General features: G+C 44.6%; 1 protein-coding gene across 5 annotated transcripts in view; it reads right to left on the bottom strand.

Annotated features, from left to right (window-relative positions):
• CENPE (centromere protein E) overlaps window positions 1-13,090 on the bottom strand; it is a 2,471,681-nt gene that overhangs the window by 1,803,231 nt on the left and 655,360 nt on the right. For all 5 annotated transcript variants that reach the window (XM_069630970.1, XM_069630968.1, XM_069630972.1 and 2 more), the window contains one exon: window positions 1,458-1,598. In XM_069630970.1, the coding sequence (XP_069487071.1) occupies window positions 1,458-1,598 (141 nt within the window). The remainder of the gene's footprint in view (window positions 1-1,457; window positions 1,599-13,090) is intronic.

The raw sequence follows: 13,090 nt of genomic DNA, 5'->3' as shown, positions 1-13,090 counted from the left end.
GGGGAATTGTGGTATGGAGGGTTCCCTGCTCCATACTATATGGGGGTGTCTGGGAATACAAGACTTCTGGCTCAAGGTCAGATTGAAGTTTGAAGGAAATTCTAGGATTGGAGGTGCCAGGAGACCCCAAGCTCTGTATCTTGGGCATTGACGCCTCGCTAGAGCAGCACTGTACAAGAGCATAGCGTAAATTGCTGGCACACCTAATGCTAGCGGCCATGTTGTCAATTCTCCATCTTTGGAGAAAGACTGTACTCCCCTCTGTAACGCTGTGGATGGACAAAGTGTGGACCAGTCTCGCAATGTAAGAGGTCACTGCTAACATGATAAACTCTCCTCTTCCCTTCACGGCTACTTGGACACCTTTCTTGCAATATGCTCAAAAAGGTTACAATGCCCTGTTGTGCCCAATTCGATTGAGAGCCCTTGACCTGGTGGAAGAGCATTAAGAGTACGCTCCTTATTGTTACTTTTGCTGTTGTCATTTTATGAGTCCTCCCGATACCTTGTTGAAATAAGTTTGATATCTGAAAGTACTCCTCTGGGTTTGGGGTAGGGGAGGAATTGGGGAGCAGGTGGGATTCGAAAGTATGAAATTAAGTTTTTCCCCTATTGAGTACCGGGATCTCCCGACCAATGTGAATATCATTTAAAAAAAAAAAAGAAAGGTTCACCCTGCTTCGATTTATTTATCAAGGCAATGCTAGGTCATTCGTTTATCCACAAGTCAATCCAGTCCTACATGAATGTCACTTCATACAGTGAAAACCATCTTTCACCACTATGTACAAAACTCAAATTGCACAATGATAGGAACTCATTATTCCCACAATTTCTCATATTGCCGTTAAAAAGTCCCATAATGCTTTGAAATTACATTAATCAAATCCATAATTACAATTTGCTAATCTCTTAAACACCTCAATGTGTATATATAACAAATGTTACGATCATAGTTAACAGGATTAATCAGACTTTCTTTACTAAAATTCAGATTATGTAATTTGTTCTAAAATTAGATGGTGGTGGATGCAGTACGGGACCAAAACAATGAAATATTAATAAACTTCATATACTGTAAAATGTGCCGGAAAAACAATTAGCTCAGATTTCCTAGTCACAATATGTCGCCACATTAAATGCCTTCTATTTTTCAAGAAGCTCTGATTTCTTTGCTTTTTTATCGTAATGACCAAGTTAAACCAGAGTGCAGTAATTCTTTTTGATTGCAACAAATTAGACGTGCCTTTATTGTTCATTCCAAAATAATTTTAAACGTTTACAAAAGGTCCACATTAACAGTGACATTCTGATAATGTCAATGCAAGATAACCGATTATTTGTTAGATTATTTATTCCTATGGCGGTCCAAACCCTGAGGTATCTAGGTATTTACTTCATTTGCAATCTTATTTGATGTTCTTAATGCAAACAAAAAGCATGGTTGATGTTTTTACCATGGAGACAGACAGATCAAAATTCTGAATTTGTTTCTGTAGACTTCCAACAAGTTTCTCCAAATTGGCGACTGTGTTTTCCCGGTCTTTCAATAATTTTCCCTTGGCATTCAGTTCGTTTGACTTGGCTTCCAATTGAATCTAAAATATTTCCAAAGGATAGGTAAAGATTGTATTTCATGTCAAACAGTAGAGAGTACTACACATTTACATTACAAAAGAAATTAATGACCAAAGAATAAGAAATCATGCTTCATTCTACTTTACAATTATTGGAAATGAAAAATAGCATATGCTTGATGGACATGTTCAACCTTGTTTGGTCAAAAAGGATGGACTTGGCACTGTTAATGCTAGAGTTTGTCTTAATGATTGGTATGATGCTGGGTGTAATGCTATCCTACATGCACAATACATCTGAATGAGCAACATGAACTCATAGACAAGAACTAAATAATAGCCAAATGGGAAATGAGTCCACAGGTAGAACAAACAACTGCCAACATGACGTGAATGTTCAGGCACGTGGGGAAAAGCAACAGCAGAAATCCAATGCATCCAGTAACAGTGGCATTTACATACTTTGATCTTTATAAAGAAATGAAAATGTAAAAGAACAAACAAGTAACCACTGGTAATGTTCCGTCTGCTGGATTTGATCTGCCTCCAACCGATTATTCATATGATTAAATGAATCCCAGCAGCAAGACTAACTTGGAACTTTTTTTAATAGACATTGTGGTAACTGCAGATCGTAAGAGAAAAACAAATTACTTACCCCGGTAATGTTCTTTCTACTGGATGTTCCTCCCACAGATTCCTCATCTTCAATATGTAGGGCCTGATTCACATAATGTTTTCCAATGGGATTGCGCCATTATACAAACGTTTGTGATTCAGATCCTAATTCTCATTCTTTGCAGCTCTTAGAAAACATACCCAGCAAGGGGCATCGAGTGCTCCAGCATCATTGGTTGAGTTGTCTTCATGACCAGACCGGATGTCGTGGTGGGTACAAATAGTGCCCTCAGCTCCCGGTGACCTCGGTTTTTCATTTTTTCCCCTTGCACAGCCACGTTAGGGACTAGAGACAAAACAACTATTTAAGTGTTAAAGGAGGGCCATTGTATAATCGAATGGGGACCTCCTTGGCCGTGTGGTAGGACGGGAGGGCGATGAAGTATCAGTGGAAGGTACATCCAGTAGAAAGAACATTACCAAGGTTAAGTAATTTGTTCCTATAATGGATTGTGTCCTCCCACTAATTCCTCATTTTAGATAGACTCCCACAGCAGTAGGATCATTACAAAGGACAGAAGAGCGAAACCCCCTGGCGATTATACCACCACATGTTGGCAAACAGCCCTGCCGAAACGAGACTCATTTGCAGACACCTTTTCCAGGCAGTAGTGTTTTACAAAAATGTGTTGTGATGAATCCGGTGGAGTCATCACCGAATCACCGGCAGTGACCTCTACCCATATGGCCAGGAGACGGCAGTCGCTATCTAAGCCTGACCGTGGGGGTGGATATATGGAGGATGGTCACACGGGAGGAGACAGCTATCGAGGACAGGTGGTGACTCCATCAGAGCAGATGAGATTCAGTAAGTTCTTGATGGCACGTTGACATCCCACAAATCCCCCTTATTGTAGAAATCAGAAACCCCTTTCTTTACGTCACTCGACATAATTCCATTTATACTTCAAAAATTCACAGCACACAACATTCTTTCTGAAATTTCTCTACATAAAACATGTGAACACCACCATTTTAGAAATTCAATAATATATATGGACTTCAGCTCCCATAAAGCCTTAACTACTGAGACAAAGGTGAAGGAAAGAGTTGATGCAGATTGAAAGAAACCCTAAACCCAATGCGCAGAATAGTTTTTTGGCAAGACATTTAAAATTGGCATCCGCACTCACAGTAGTAGTATGGAAGAGAACAGTGCCAGAGGAAGCCGAGAGAGAACAGGCACATCTATGCAGCGGCAAGCTAACGTGAGTCACAACGGCATGGTATGAAGGAAAGACATGCAGTGGGCACATCTGAAGGACCGTCAGAGCACTGGGATCCACAGCTGAGCCCCTGGAGGTACAGTCGTGCTGGGAAGCAGCATGTTTTGGTCCAAGCCACAGAGGGAAGCCCGCGGGTAAATGCACAGCTGCAGGAAACGCTGGAAAAAACGTCTGCATCTTGTAAGAAGCCGTTCCAGGAAGGGAGTTTCACTGCAGAAGCACGACATAAGTTGGAGAAGCTACAAATTACCAGTGAGTCTGCTCAGAGACATTGGGAACCCCGGGGCGTACTGACACATGCAATCAAGTGAATGAATTATGTGAAACTACTATTATGGACAATGCTCAAAGGCGGTTTAAATACAAACAAAATGCAATGTTAAAGCAATGCCTAAAAGAAGGAATATTTGAGCACCGACAAGATAAAGTGCAGCAACAGAAACTGTACAAATACCTATACCCGAGATATCAATGTGGTGGAAAGCTGGAGTGAGTGTTACCCTAAGCAAACATATTAAAACCAATAAGTCCTGATAAAAGGGATACCAATGTTGGTGCAACTGTGGCATAGTGAAAAGGACAGTGACACTAGTAAGAAGTCCTGGTAAAAGGAATACACCAGGCAGTTGACATTTGGGGAAGGATACCTGGCAGGGGAGTATACCAGGGGATCTAGGAAGTCTATAAAAGAAGTCCTGGTAATGAAATATACCAGGCATTTGGAAACTGTATGAGACCTTAAAACTGTGGGAAGATACCTGGCAGGAGAGCACGCCAGGAGATCTGAAGGACCATAAAAGGATTCCTGGCAGAGAAGTAGATCAGGAGTTCCAAAGTTTGGAAAGGTTTAACCATGTTACAAAATACATAGCAGGGAAGAATACTGGGGAATCTAAAAAGTACACAAACAAAGTCCTGGTAGGCAGATGCACAAGGCACATGAAATTGTACAAGGACTTTTAACACTGACAGGATACCTGGCAGGGGAGTATACCAAGAGGTATAAAGACCTCACGTGGGTTCCTGGCAAAGGAGTACACCAAGCAATCCTCTAATGGCCGAGAGATTAAGAAAGCTTATTGTGGAATTTGTTATATGAACATGAACTTTGTAAATCCAGAATTTATTTTGGATTTAGTACACAGAAACCAAGGAAGTGTTGGATGTCATGGAATGTATTGTTTGAACAAGAACCTCCTGAATCTAATATAAAAGATACTTTTGTGATACCAAGAAACACTTGTTCGAAAGAGACACTTACAATCCTACTTAAATATCCAGGGGCAGGGAACCACCCTCTGGATCCAAGAGATTCTCCTGGGAAAAAAACTTTGTTGGATTTATCTATTTATTTTGATTAAGAACACTTTTTGTAAAACATAAGTCAGACATGTCATTGAACCAGTAGTTGTTGGTTTCTAGTGTGAGGTCTAGATTGGAATTCTTTGGACACAAGGATGGGGTATAAGTTTCTAACGACTTGACACAGGCTGATCTTTACTTTTAGTTTCCTAAACAGGGAAATTCTTCTTTAGGATAGGGTTAGAGAGGAGTTTATCCAACCAATTTCAGTATAATAAAAATGTCTGACAGTGAGAATATTACAACTTTGACCTCATTTCTGATCCCTCACAGTGTATAGAGGACCATGTTACGGCTTGGCAGATGTCTTCAACAGGTACCTCACCCCTCCTGGGAGATCAGAGGTAGTTGCTACACCTCTAGTGGAATGAGCACTGAAACCTTCAGGAATTTCCTTACCCACTCTGGAGTACCATTTGGAAACAAAGCACAATCCATCTAGAGAAGGTTTGCTTTGCTATTCCTTCGCCCATCTTCGGGCCTGTGTATCCAATTATTAGCTGATCCTCCAGCCTTAATTGTCCTGTCCTGGAGATGTGGAAACTCAATGCCCTCTTGGGGGTCAAGCCTATGCAGCCATTGCTTGGATGGTTGAGGAGGAAGATGATAGAAGGCTGGTAAACACATTGTCTGCAACAGGTGCAACTCTGATAAGACCTTTGGAAGGAACAAAGGGTGCACTAAGTCACCTAGTCATTGGAAAAGGTTGTAAAAGGTGGCTTGCAGTACAGGACCTGCAATTAGCCAAGGAAATGGCGACCAAAAAGGCCACCCTCCACCTCCAGGATAAGAGAATGAAAAGACATGAATGTGTACAACACCCTTGAGGTGTCTCATAAAAAGGGACCCACATATTGTGTTCTGCACCAGCTGCAGAACTTCTTCCAATATAGAGCTTTTGTTGCTCGTCTTCTGGCTAAAATCAACACCTCCATGTCATCTTCCGGAAAGGTCCCAGACCCTGTACCTTAGCCTTTCAGGAGCCACGCGCACAGGTTGAGAGTGTGTGTACGTTCTGGTGAAGAACTAGTCTCCTCTCCTGAGAGAGAAGGTCTGGCCTCTGGGGAAAACTATGTGGAGGATGATGGCCGTGCCTCCAAAGTCTGGGTACCACGTTCTCCTGGCCCATTCCAAGGCTATCAGAATCATGGTTGCTCCGAACCTCTTCAAACTCCTGATCACTTGAGGAATGACTCTAGATCTGGAACCACAACCTGCTCAGTCAACTTGTTCAGGTGAAAACCCCAGGCTTTCAGAGATGTGTCTGTCACCACAGTCGTCTCTGGCCACGGTTGCCAAAACGGTGCCATCCTGTCCTCTGTGCGAGTCTATCACAGGAGATCTTGAGCGACTCTGCTCAAGACTTGAATCAAGTCAATCATACTGCCAGAGAACTGTGACCATGGAGATCTGAGGGCCCATTGGAGCAATCTCATTCTCAATCGAGCCTCTGGCACCAGGCAGATGCAGGATACCGAGCAACCGTAGAAGTCTAGGGATGGCAGATGTTGGGCATTCTGGAATTTGGTGAACATCTGCAGGATGTTTTGAGCACCCTCATAGGGAGGGAAAGTTTTGTCTGAGGGAAAAATCGAGGACCGCTCGGATGAGTGTTTGAGATGGCGTTAGCTGGGACTGAGAAGCCCAGATTGTGGAGGAGGAGGAGGCAGGTGCAAATGAGGTTATCTAGGGTTCGATCCAGAGACCATACCCTGATTAACCAATCATCCAGGTAGGGAAAGACAAATCCCTCCTTTCCCGAGACTGGCTGCCACTACCGCCAACAGCTTGGTGAAGACCCTTTGGCTAATCGTAAGCCCAAAAGGCAAAACTCGAAACTGATAATGAGAGTTACCTATGACGAGCCTCAGGTACTTCCCTGTGCTTTCGATAGATCAGCACATGAAGTAAGCATCCTGTAGGGCGAGTGACACCATCCAATCCTGAATTTCGTGGGGCTGGAAGATCTGCAAGTGTTTGAATTTGTCTTTCCTGAGAACTTGTTCAAGCGCCTCAGGTCCAAGATCGGTTGCAGACCGCTGTCCTTTGGGAACAAAAGTAGCAGGAATACTACCCCATGTTCCTTTCCTGTATAGGTACCAACTCTATAGCACCCTTCTCCAAAAGAGAGGAAACCTCTTGCAGGAGCAGGTGGTCTGGAACAGGAGGTAGCCTGGCCAGGGGGAGGTAATTACGAGGGTGCATTAAAAATGGAAGGCAGTAGCCCTCAGAGACTATCTGAAGCACCTTAAAGAGGTTTTGTGTATGGGGTCGCACTGGAGGGGACAGGGGTAATGCCGGTCTGTGTTTTAACTTCTCTACCAATGGAAGGTCAGGAGAAGCGTTTCCGACAATGACGGGCAGAGGGCCGTTTACCTTTTTATCCATAACCGTAGCAACAGGAAGGTTTTCCTTTCCATTGAGTGGGAGGTTGACAGGCTGCCTATTCGCAACCCATAAGGACTTTGCCACAGTCTTGGATGCCTGCAGTTTCTCAGGGTTGTCATCTGCCTTTTGACCAAAGAGATGTGTGCCATCAAAAGGCATGTCAAGCAGTTTCGCATGGAAATCCTGCAAAAACCCTGATTTTGAGCTAGGTGAATCTTCGCATGATGAGTACTGACTGCAGGGATTGGGGCATTACTTCCTTTCCATTCTCCACTATGTTGAGGAAACCCTTCCTCATTTCACCCTCAGGGATGTGCTCGGCTGATTCAGCTACAACAGGCCATAGGGTATGTGTATATTACAAGAAGCATTAACTGCTTTAAGTGCCATACTGCAAGAGGCAAAGAGCGTTTTTTTGGTAAAGCAACACTCATCTTCCCTGTCAGGGGGTAGGGATGGATAGGCACAAGCCTGGTTCCCCACAGACTCGGTCTGTACTACCAGACTATCGTGTGCTGGATGTCTGATTAGGAACTCTGGGTCAGCATTTCTTTGAGAAATCTTTGTGGACTGCTGGCCCTGAGCAGAGAGTCTTCCATAGCTCAGTGAGGGAATTTTTAAACAGCATTGTGTAGAGGCTGGATGGGTGCAACGGTTAGTAAGGCCACATCCCGTTAGGTCACCTGGTCGGGGACCCCAAGGTATCCGTTGCCTTAGCCATCATTGTTGCGACTGATTTTATAAACTCTGGCCTGGTGGATAGATGTATAGAAGGCCAACCTGGGACAGGGACAACTATGAGCTGTAGCAAAAGGTAACAAGGCAAGTGGTATAGGCTAAGTCTCAAGAGGAGGTGAGCTTGTAAGGGGTCCCCAAATGAGTGTACACAGTGCAAAGTCAGGGTTTGCACTTAGACAATCAGTTCTAAAAATACTTATTTATGGCCATATAACACTGAGAAAAATGACTACTAACAGTAGGGCAAAACACATTTAAGAAAACCTGTCAAGGAAGGTAAGTATTTGTATAAGTACTACAGTTCCACAGAGATACAGTACTAGCTTCAAAAACCCAAAAGTTCATCACAGTTCCATACAGTTTTGTGAAGCTGGAAAAAAAAATGATGGTACGGTCTCTGGGGTCCAATGAACAGTTCCAAGTGGTAGAGGACAAGTTTCTCTAACAAAAGTGTCCCACACGTTCGGAGTGCTTGCGCGAACAAGCATTGGCAAAGTCAAACTATTGCAAAAGTTTATAGAAGTTATCAAACCATTTAAATGGGAGTAAGGGGGGGGATCAGGTAAGTATTGCTACAACTCACCCACCGTACTCCGGTTCTTTGTAGGATTTGGCAGGTCTGCTGAAGAGGGTCAGAGGTCGCCTTTCCCTCCATCAGCTTCAGCCCTTGATGCCCAGGGGTCGCAGGTTCGAGAATGACTCTGTTCAGTGACTAATGCTGGTGCAAGGGCTTCGGGGTTGGAAAATGCAAAAGAACTTGATGCAGGGCCCCTCTCAGGACAGGACTGGACGAAGGTAAGCAGTTTCAGACAACGGTCACTGATGCATTGCCATGCAAGAGGATTCACTTGCTGCGGTCAGACTTCGCCTCCTATTTCAAGTTCCCTTGATGCTAGGGCCACAAGCCGGCGATCCCTCAAATTCCAGGCCTCAACTCGGAACAGCGACGTTTGACAGTCGCCCAAACTCTGAGCTGGTCAGCCACTGGGTGAAGCAGGGGCACTTCTGAATGCTCTTCTTTGCAGGACTCCGAGCAGACGTCAAAAATGGATGTTCCCTCCACTCCAAGGCTTGCAGTTCCTTCGCAGGGCTGCTGGAGATCTTCAACAAGACAGGGCTATATCAGGACAGCAGCAAAAGTTGGTCACCAGGCCTTCTTCCAACAGGTCTCTGGTCATGCATCTGGGCAGGATTTTTGGCTCCTTCGGTTTCAAACAGGATCTCTCCAGAGTGGGTGCAGGGGTCCTCTTCTTATCCAAAAAGTCAGGTAAGAGCTGAAACTCCCATTAGCCAATGACAGATCTGGCCCACCAACACCCCCACCCCTAGCAGTGGTCCAATTGGGACCAGTTTGTGGATTGGGACCAGGCAGTGCCAACCCACTTCCTGGCAGCAAACTCACATGGCCCTGCAGTAGCCAGCGAAAAGCCTCTGCTTTGCCAGGCACTGGAAGTCCACATAAGGATTTTCCTGGCCCCACAGGCCAGAAAGAAGGGTTAAAACAAGATGGTCAAGGGACAAACAAATATCCATGTGGAACGGCCATGTTTGGACACTAACCCCAGTTGGTAGCCAAAAGCAGTAGGGCTAAAGTAACTTAAACCAAAAAATAGGAAAAAGTAACTGCTGCCAACAGCAACCAAAAATCCTCCGATTATTAGTCTAAGTGTGATGCTGGAAATGCCTTATGGAGGGATAGGGCCTCCTAGTCATTGTCCTACCTCTTCTCTGTGTGTGTTTTCTATGTTTTCTGACACTGAAGACCTCTGGCAGTGCAGCTCTTCACGTTTTCCTTTTGGTGAACACCACCCATGGGTGGGGGTACACCCTTGTACCCCTTATGTGTGTTTAAGGCCGCTGTGTGCTGCCTACAGAGCAGGGTATGGGCTGATGGCAGCTACATGCGGACTTGGCAGTGGCACTGAGTGCCCTCCATTTTGGGACACCCAGGCCCTGCCATAGGAATAAATGGGTTCCTGATAGAGTGTATATATTTGCCTTTCTTTGACTAAGTATTTCCAAGCACAAAGATTTATTATTTAAATGTATGTATATTCCTGAATCTTATTTTATATAAAGAAGCTGTGTTATCCCCTAACAGTGTGTGGACATTCCTTTGTGGGGGCTTTGAGGATTCACTGTGCTTAAAAAGCAGGCCAGTTTTTTTTTTTTTTTAACCACATTGTCGGATTATGCAGCAGCAACCAGAAATCCACTACAGATAGTATTTACTTTGCATGATCACTTTTTAAAGCATACTGCGACCACTGAGCGGTTACATTATGTTGGGCCTTACAGCATCCAAAGATTCATTTCAGATGGGACTGTCTCACTTCATATCAGGACCGCTCCCTCAGAGCGCACTGACAATATACCACGGAGCACCTAAAGGTTGATTCCAGCAGTATTTACCAATTGCCAGCAGACTAAACACAAGCAACTTTGAATTGACAGAGCTTCCTGGCAGCCTTCGCTGCACCAGCCACTACAGTAGTACACCGGGGCAAAGCTCACATCCGTCCTGGCCTTCCTTCCTCAACCATGTCATCCTGATGAGGCTGGTCCTGAGTTAAACATCCAGGACCTACTTTTTTCATAGTTGAAACTTGAGTCGACGATGACACAGGAATATTGTAATCCGAAACACAAGTGATTAGGACTAGCATGAACCTGAACATTTGCAGACAACTGTTGCTTTGTCTTTGCTGTGTCTTACTTTTTCCAAACTTTGTTCTAAAGAAGTTCAGTTTTTGGTTAGTTTTGTTTAGTTTTTGTTTAGTTTTTATTTATTGCGTTTGAAAGTCTGGTATGTGTGTGGTATATATGAGATGAGGGTTGCAGAGGAATGAAAGAAACGAGGGCGTGGGAGCAAGTATGGTGCATTCCTGTGTGATGAATATATTGGTTGTTTTATAGTAACCTGTGATGATTAGATGTTGAGCTAGGTTATTTTTTGCATATATTTAAAAAGTTATATTTCACAATAAAAATTAAATTTATCATAATAGTACACGATACATTCTGAGTCTGAACTTGACTACAATTGCAATAGGGCACATTGTTTTTGGTGTTGTATGTTTGATTCCTTTTTGGTTTCTCATTGGGCCTTGCCAGATAAAAGCTTTAGCTATACCTCCTATTTTTTTGTATAAGAACCTGCCCGCACCACCCCCTGAAAGCATAAGCCTGGCTGCTCGTCCATAGCTACCAAAGTGAGAGCTCAGGCTGGGGTGTTATGTGCCTTTACCCTAGCATATAGAGGGCAGAAATAAGGATACCCAACTCAAGTCTTCACCCTGGTGTTAAAGAGGTGGGATCACTGGTTTCTAGACTCTGTGTTTAATAACCTAGCTACTACAAAATAACCACACTTCTTTATTAATTTAGAGTTCCATTAGTGTGTACTGATAACTACACTACAAACAATGGAAACTACTGCAAATGGTAAATTGACCAGGATGACCCCAGAGGCTCTCCAGAGTGCTTGTGAAGTGAGAGGAATAGATCTTGAAGAGAAGTCTAGAGCAGAGCTTATAGCTGCCCTTGTGGATTTCCAGGCAGATTGTGATTTCATGATGAAAATGAGGAGGGCACTGATGGGGTCCTTAACCCTGGTGAAGTCACAGATGTTTCCACTGGGATTGCCACCTCTCCTGTCACTTCTATTGCAAACTCCAATGTTATTTCTCAAGAAAGTGCCCTGGAACTGGATGAAACTAGCCTTTGAATACAAAAAGTTAACTGAAGCCGAGTTGAAGGAGGAGTTGGCAAGATCTTGAATTCAAAGATGGGGAATCTTGAAGTCAAAAACAGAAACTGAACGTCAAAGATTCCAGCTAGAGAAAGCTAAGGTGGAAACCTCAGCCAAACACGTTGAGTGCGTCAGGTCCCCTGAAACCAATTTTATGAAAGATTTGGTTGGCATGTATGTGGAGGATTCTGACATCCTCCAATGGATAGAAGTATTTGAGATTGCTTGTGGTATCCATGACGTTGACCAAGAGATTGGGCTAAGTATTCTTGATCTCTCTTCTGCCTTGGACACGGTCAACCACACCCTCCTGCTCAACCGTCTCCGTGATAATCTGGGTATCACTGATCAGGCTCTGGCCTGGCTGACCTCTTTCCTCTCTGATCGACCGTCCCAGGTCCAACTGGGGTCTTTCCTATCATCTATCTTCCTCTCCACCGGTGGCATTCCCCAGGGGTCTAAACTCTCACCCTGGCTTTTCAACCAATGCCTGGCAACTCTCGCTCACTGCATTGCCATTTTCTGCTCAAATTTCTAGTGCTACGCTGATGACAACTAATTTTCCGGCTGCCCTCGGCGGCCACCTCTCCCTCTCTCATCTGTGACTGCCTAACTGCCATTCAAGATTGGTGTGCCGCCAATGATCTTTGACTGCCAGCAAGACGGAGATCCTCATCGGCAAACCAGCTCCATCCTTTTCCCTCACTCACTGGCCGGCCTCCCTTGGCCCTCCTCCTACCCCTCTACCTGCAAGGCTAAGAACCTTGGGGTCATCTTTGACTCCATACTTTCCTTCTCGGCCCATATCTCTGAGGTCTCTAAAAAGTCAAACTTCCTACTGCACCTCCTCATTGGTATTCTTCCTTTCCTCTCCTTCCCTCAGAAGCTCACTGTCTCCCAAGCTCTGGTTCTCTCTCGGTCGAACTTTTGCAACAGCCTCTTTCTAAATCTACCTGCCTCTACTCTCCGCCCTCTACAACTTATCCAGAACAGGACTGCGAGACTTGTCCTTAAGCCCTGGGATCGTATCTCTCCAGCTCTGAAATCTCTCCATTGGCTCCCAGTGGATGCAAGGATTAAATTCAAAACCCTCTGCATTGTCCACAAGGCTTTCTGGGGCCTGGGTCCAAAATAACTTCAGCTATCCCTCCACAAATACCTCCCCTCTCGAGCTCTTCGCTCCTCTACCTCTAACTCCCTCCAGGTCAATCGTTTTTCAAAGAAACGAGCTGGGGGTAGATCTCTATCTTCTGCCACTCTAAAACTTGAGGAGAACCATCTCCGGTTCCGGAAGTACCTCAAAACCTTCCTCTTTGCTCCTACCTTCGCTCGCTCCCCTTCTCCCCTGCTGATCAGCTCTCTTGGCACTG

This window comes from Ambystoma mexicanum, chromosome 6q, assembly GCF_040938575.1.
Source record: "Ambystoma mexicanum isolate Mex_15411 chromosome 6q, UKY_AmexF1_1, whole genome shotgun sequence".
Classification (NCBI taxonomy): Eukaryota; Metazoa; Chordata; class Amphibia; order Caudata; family Ambystomatidae; genus Ambystoma; species Ambystoma mexicanum.
The sequence above is the reverse complement of the archived record's forward strand: the minus strand, read 5'-3'. Positions and strand labels throughout refer to the sequence as shown.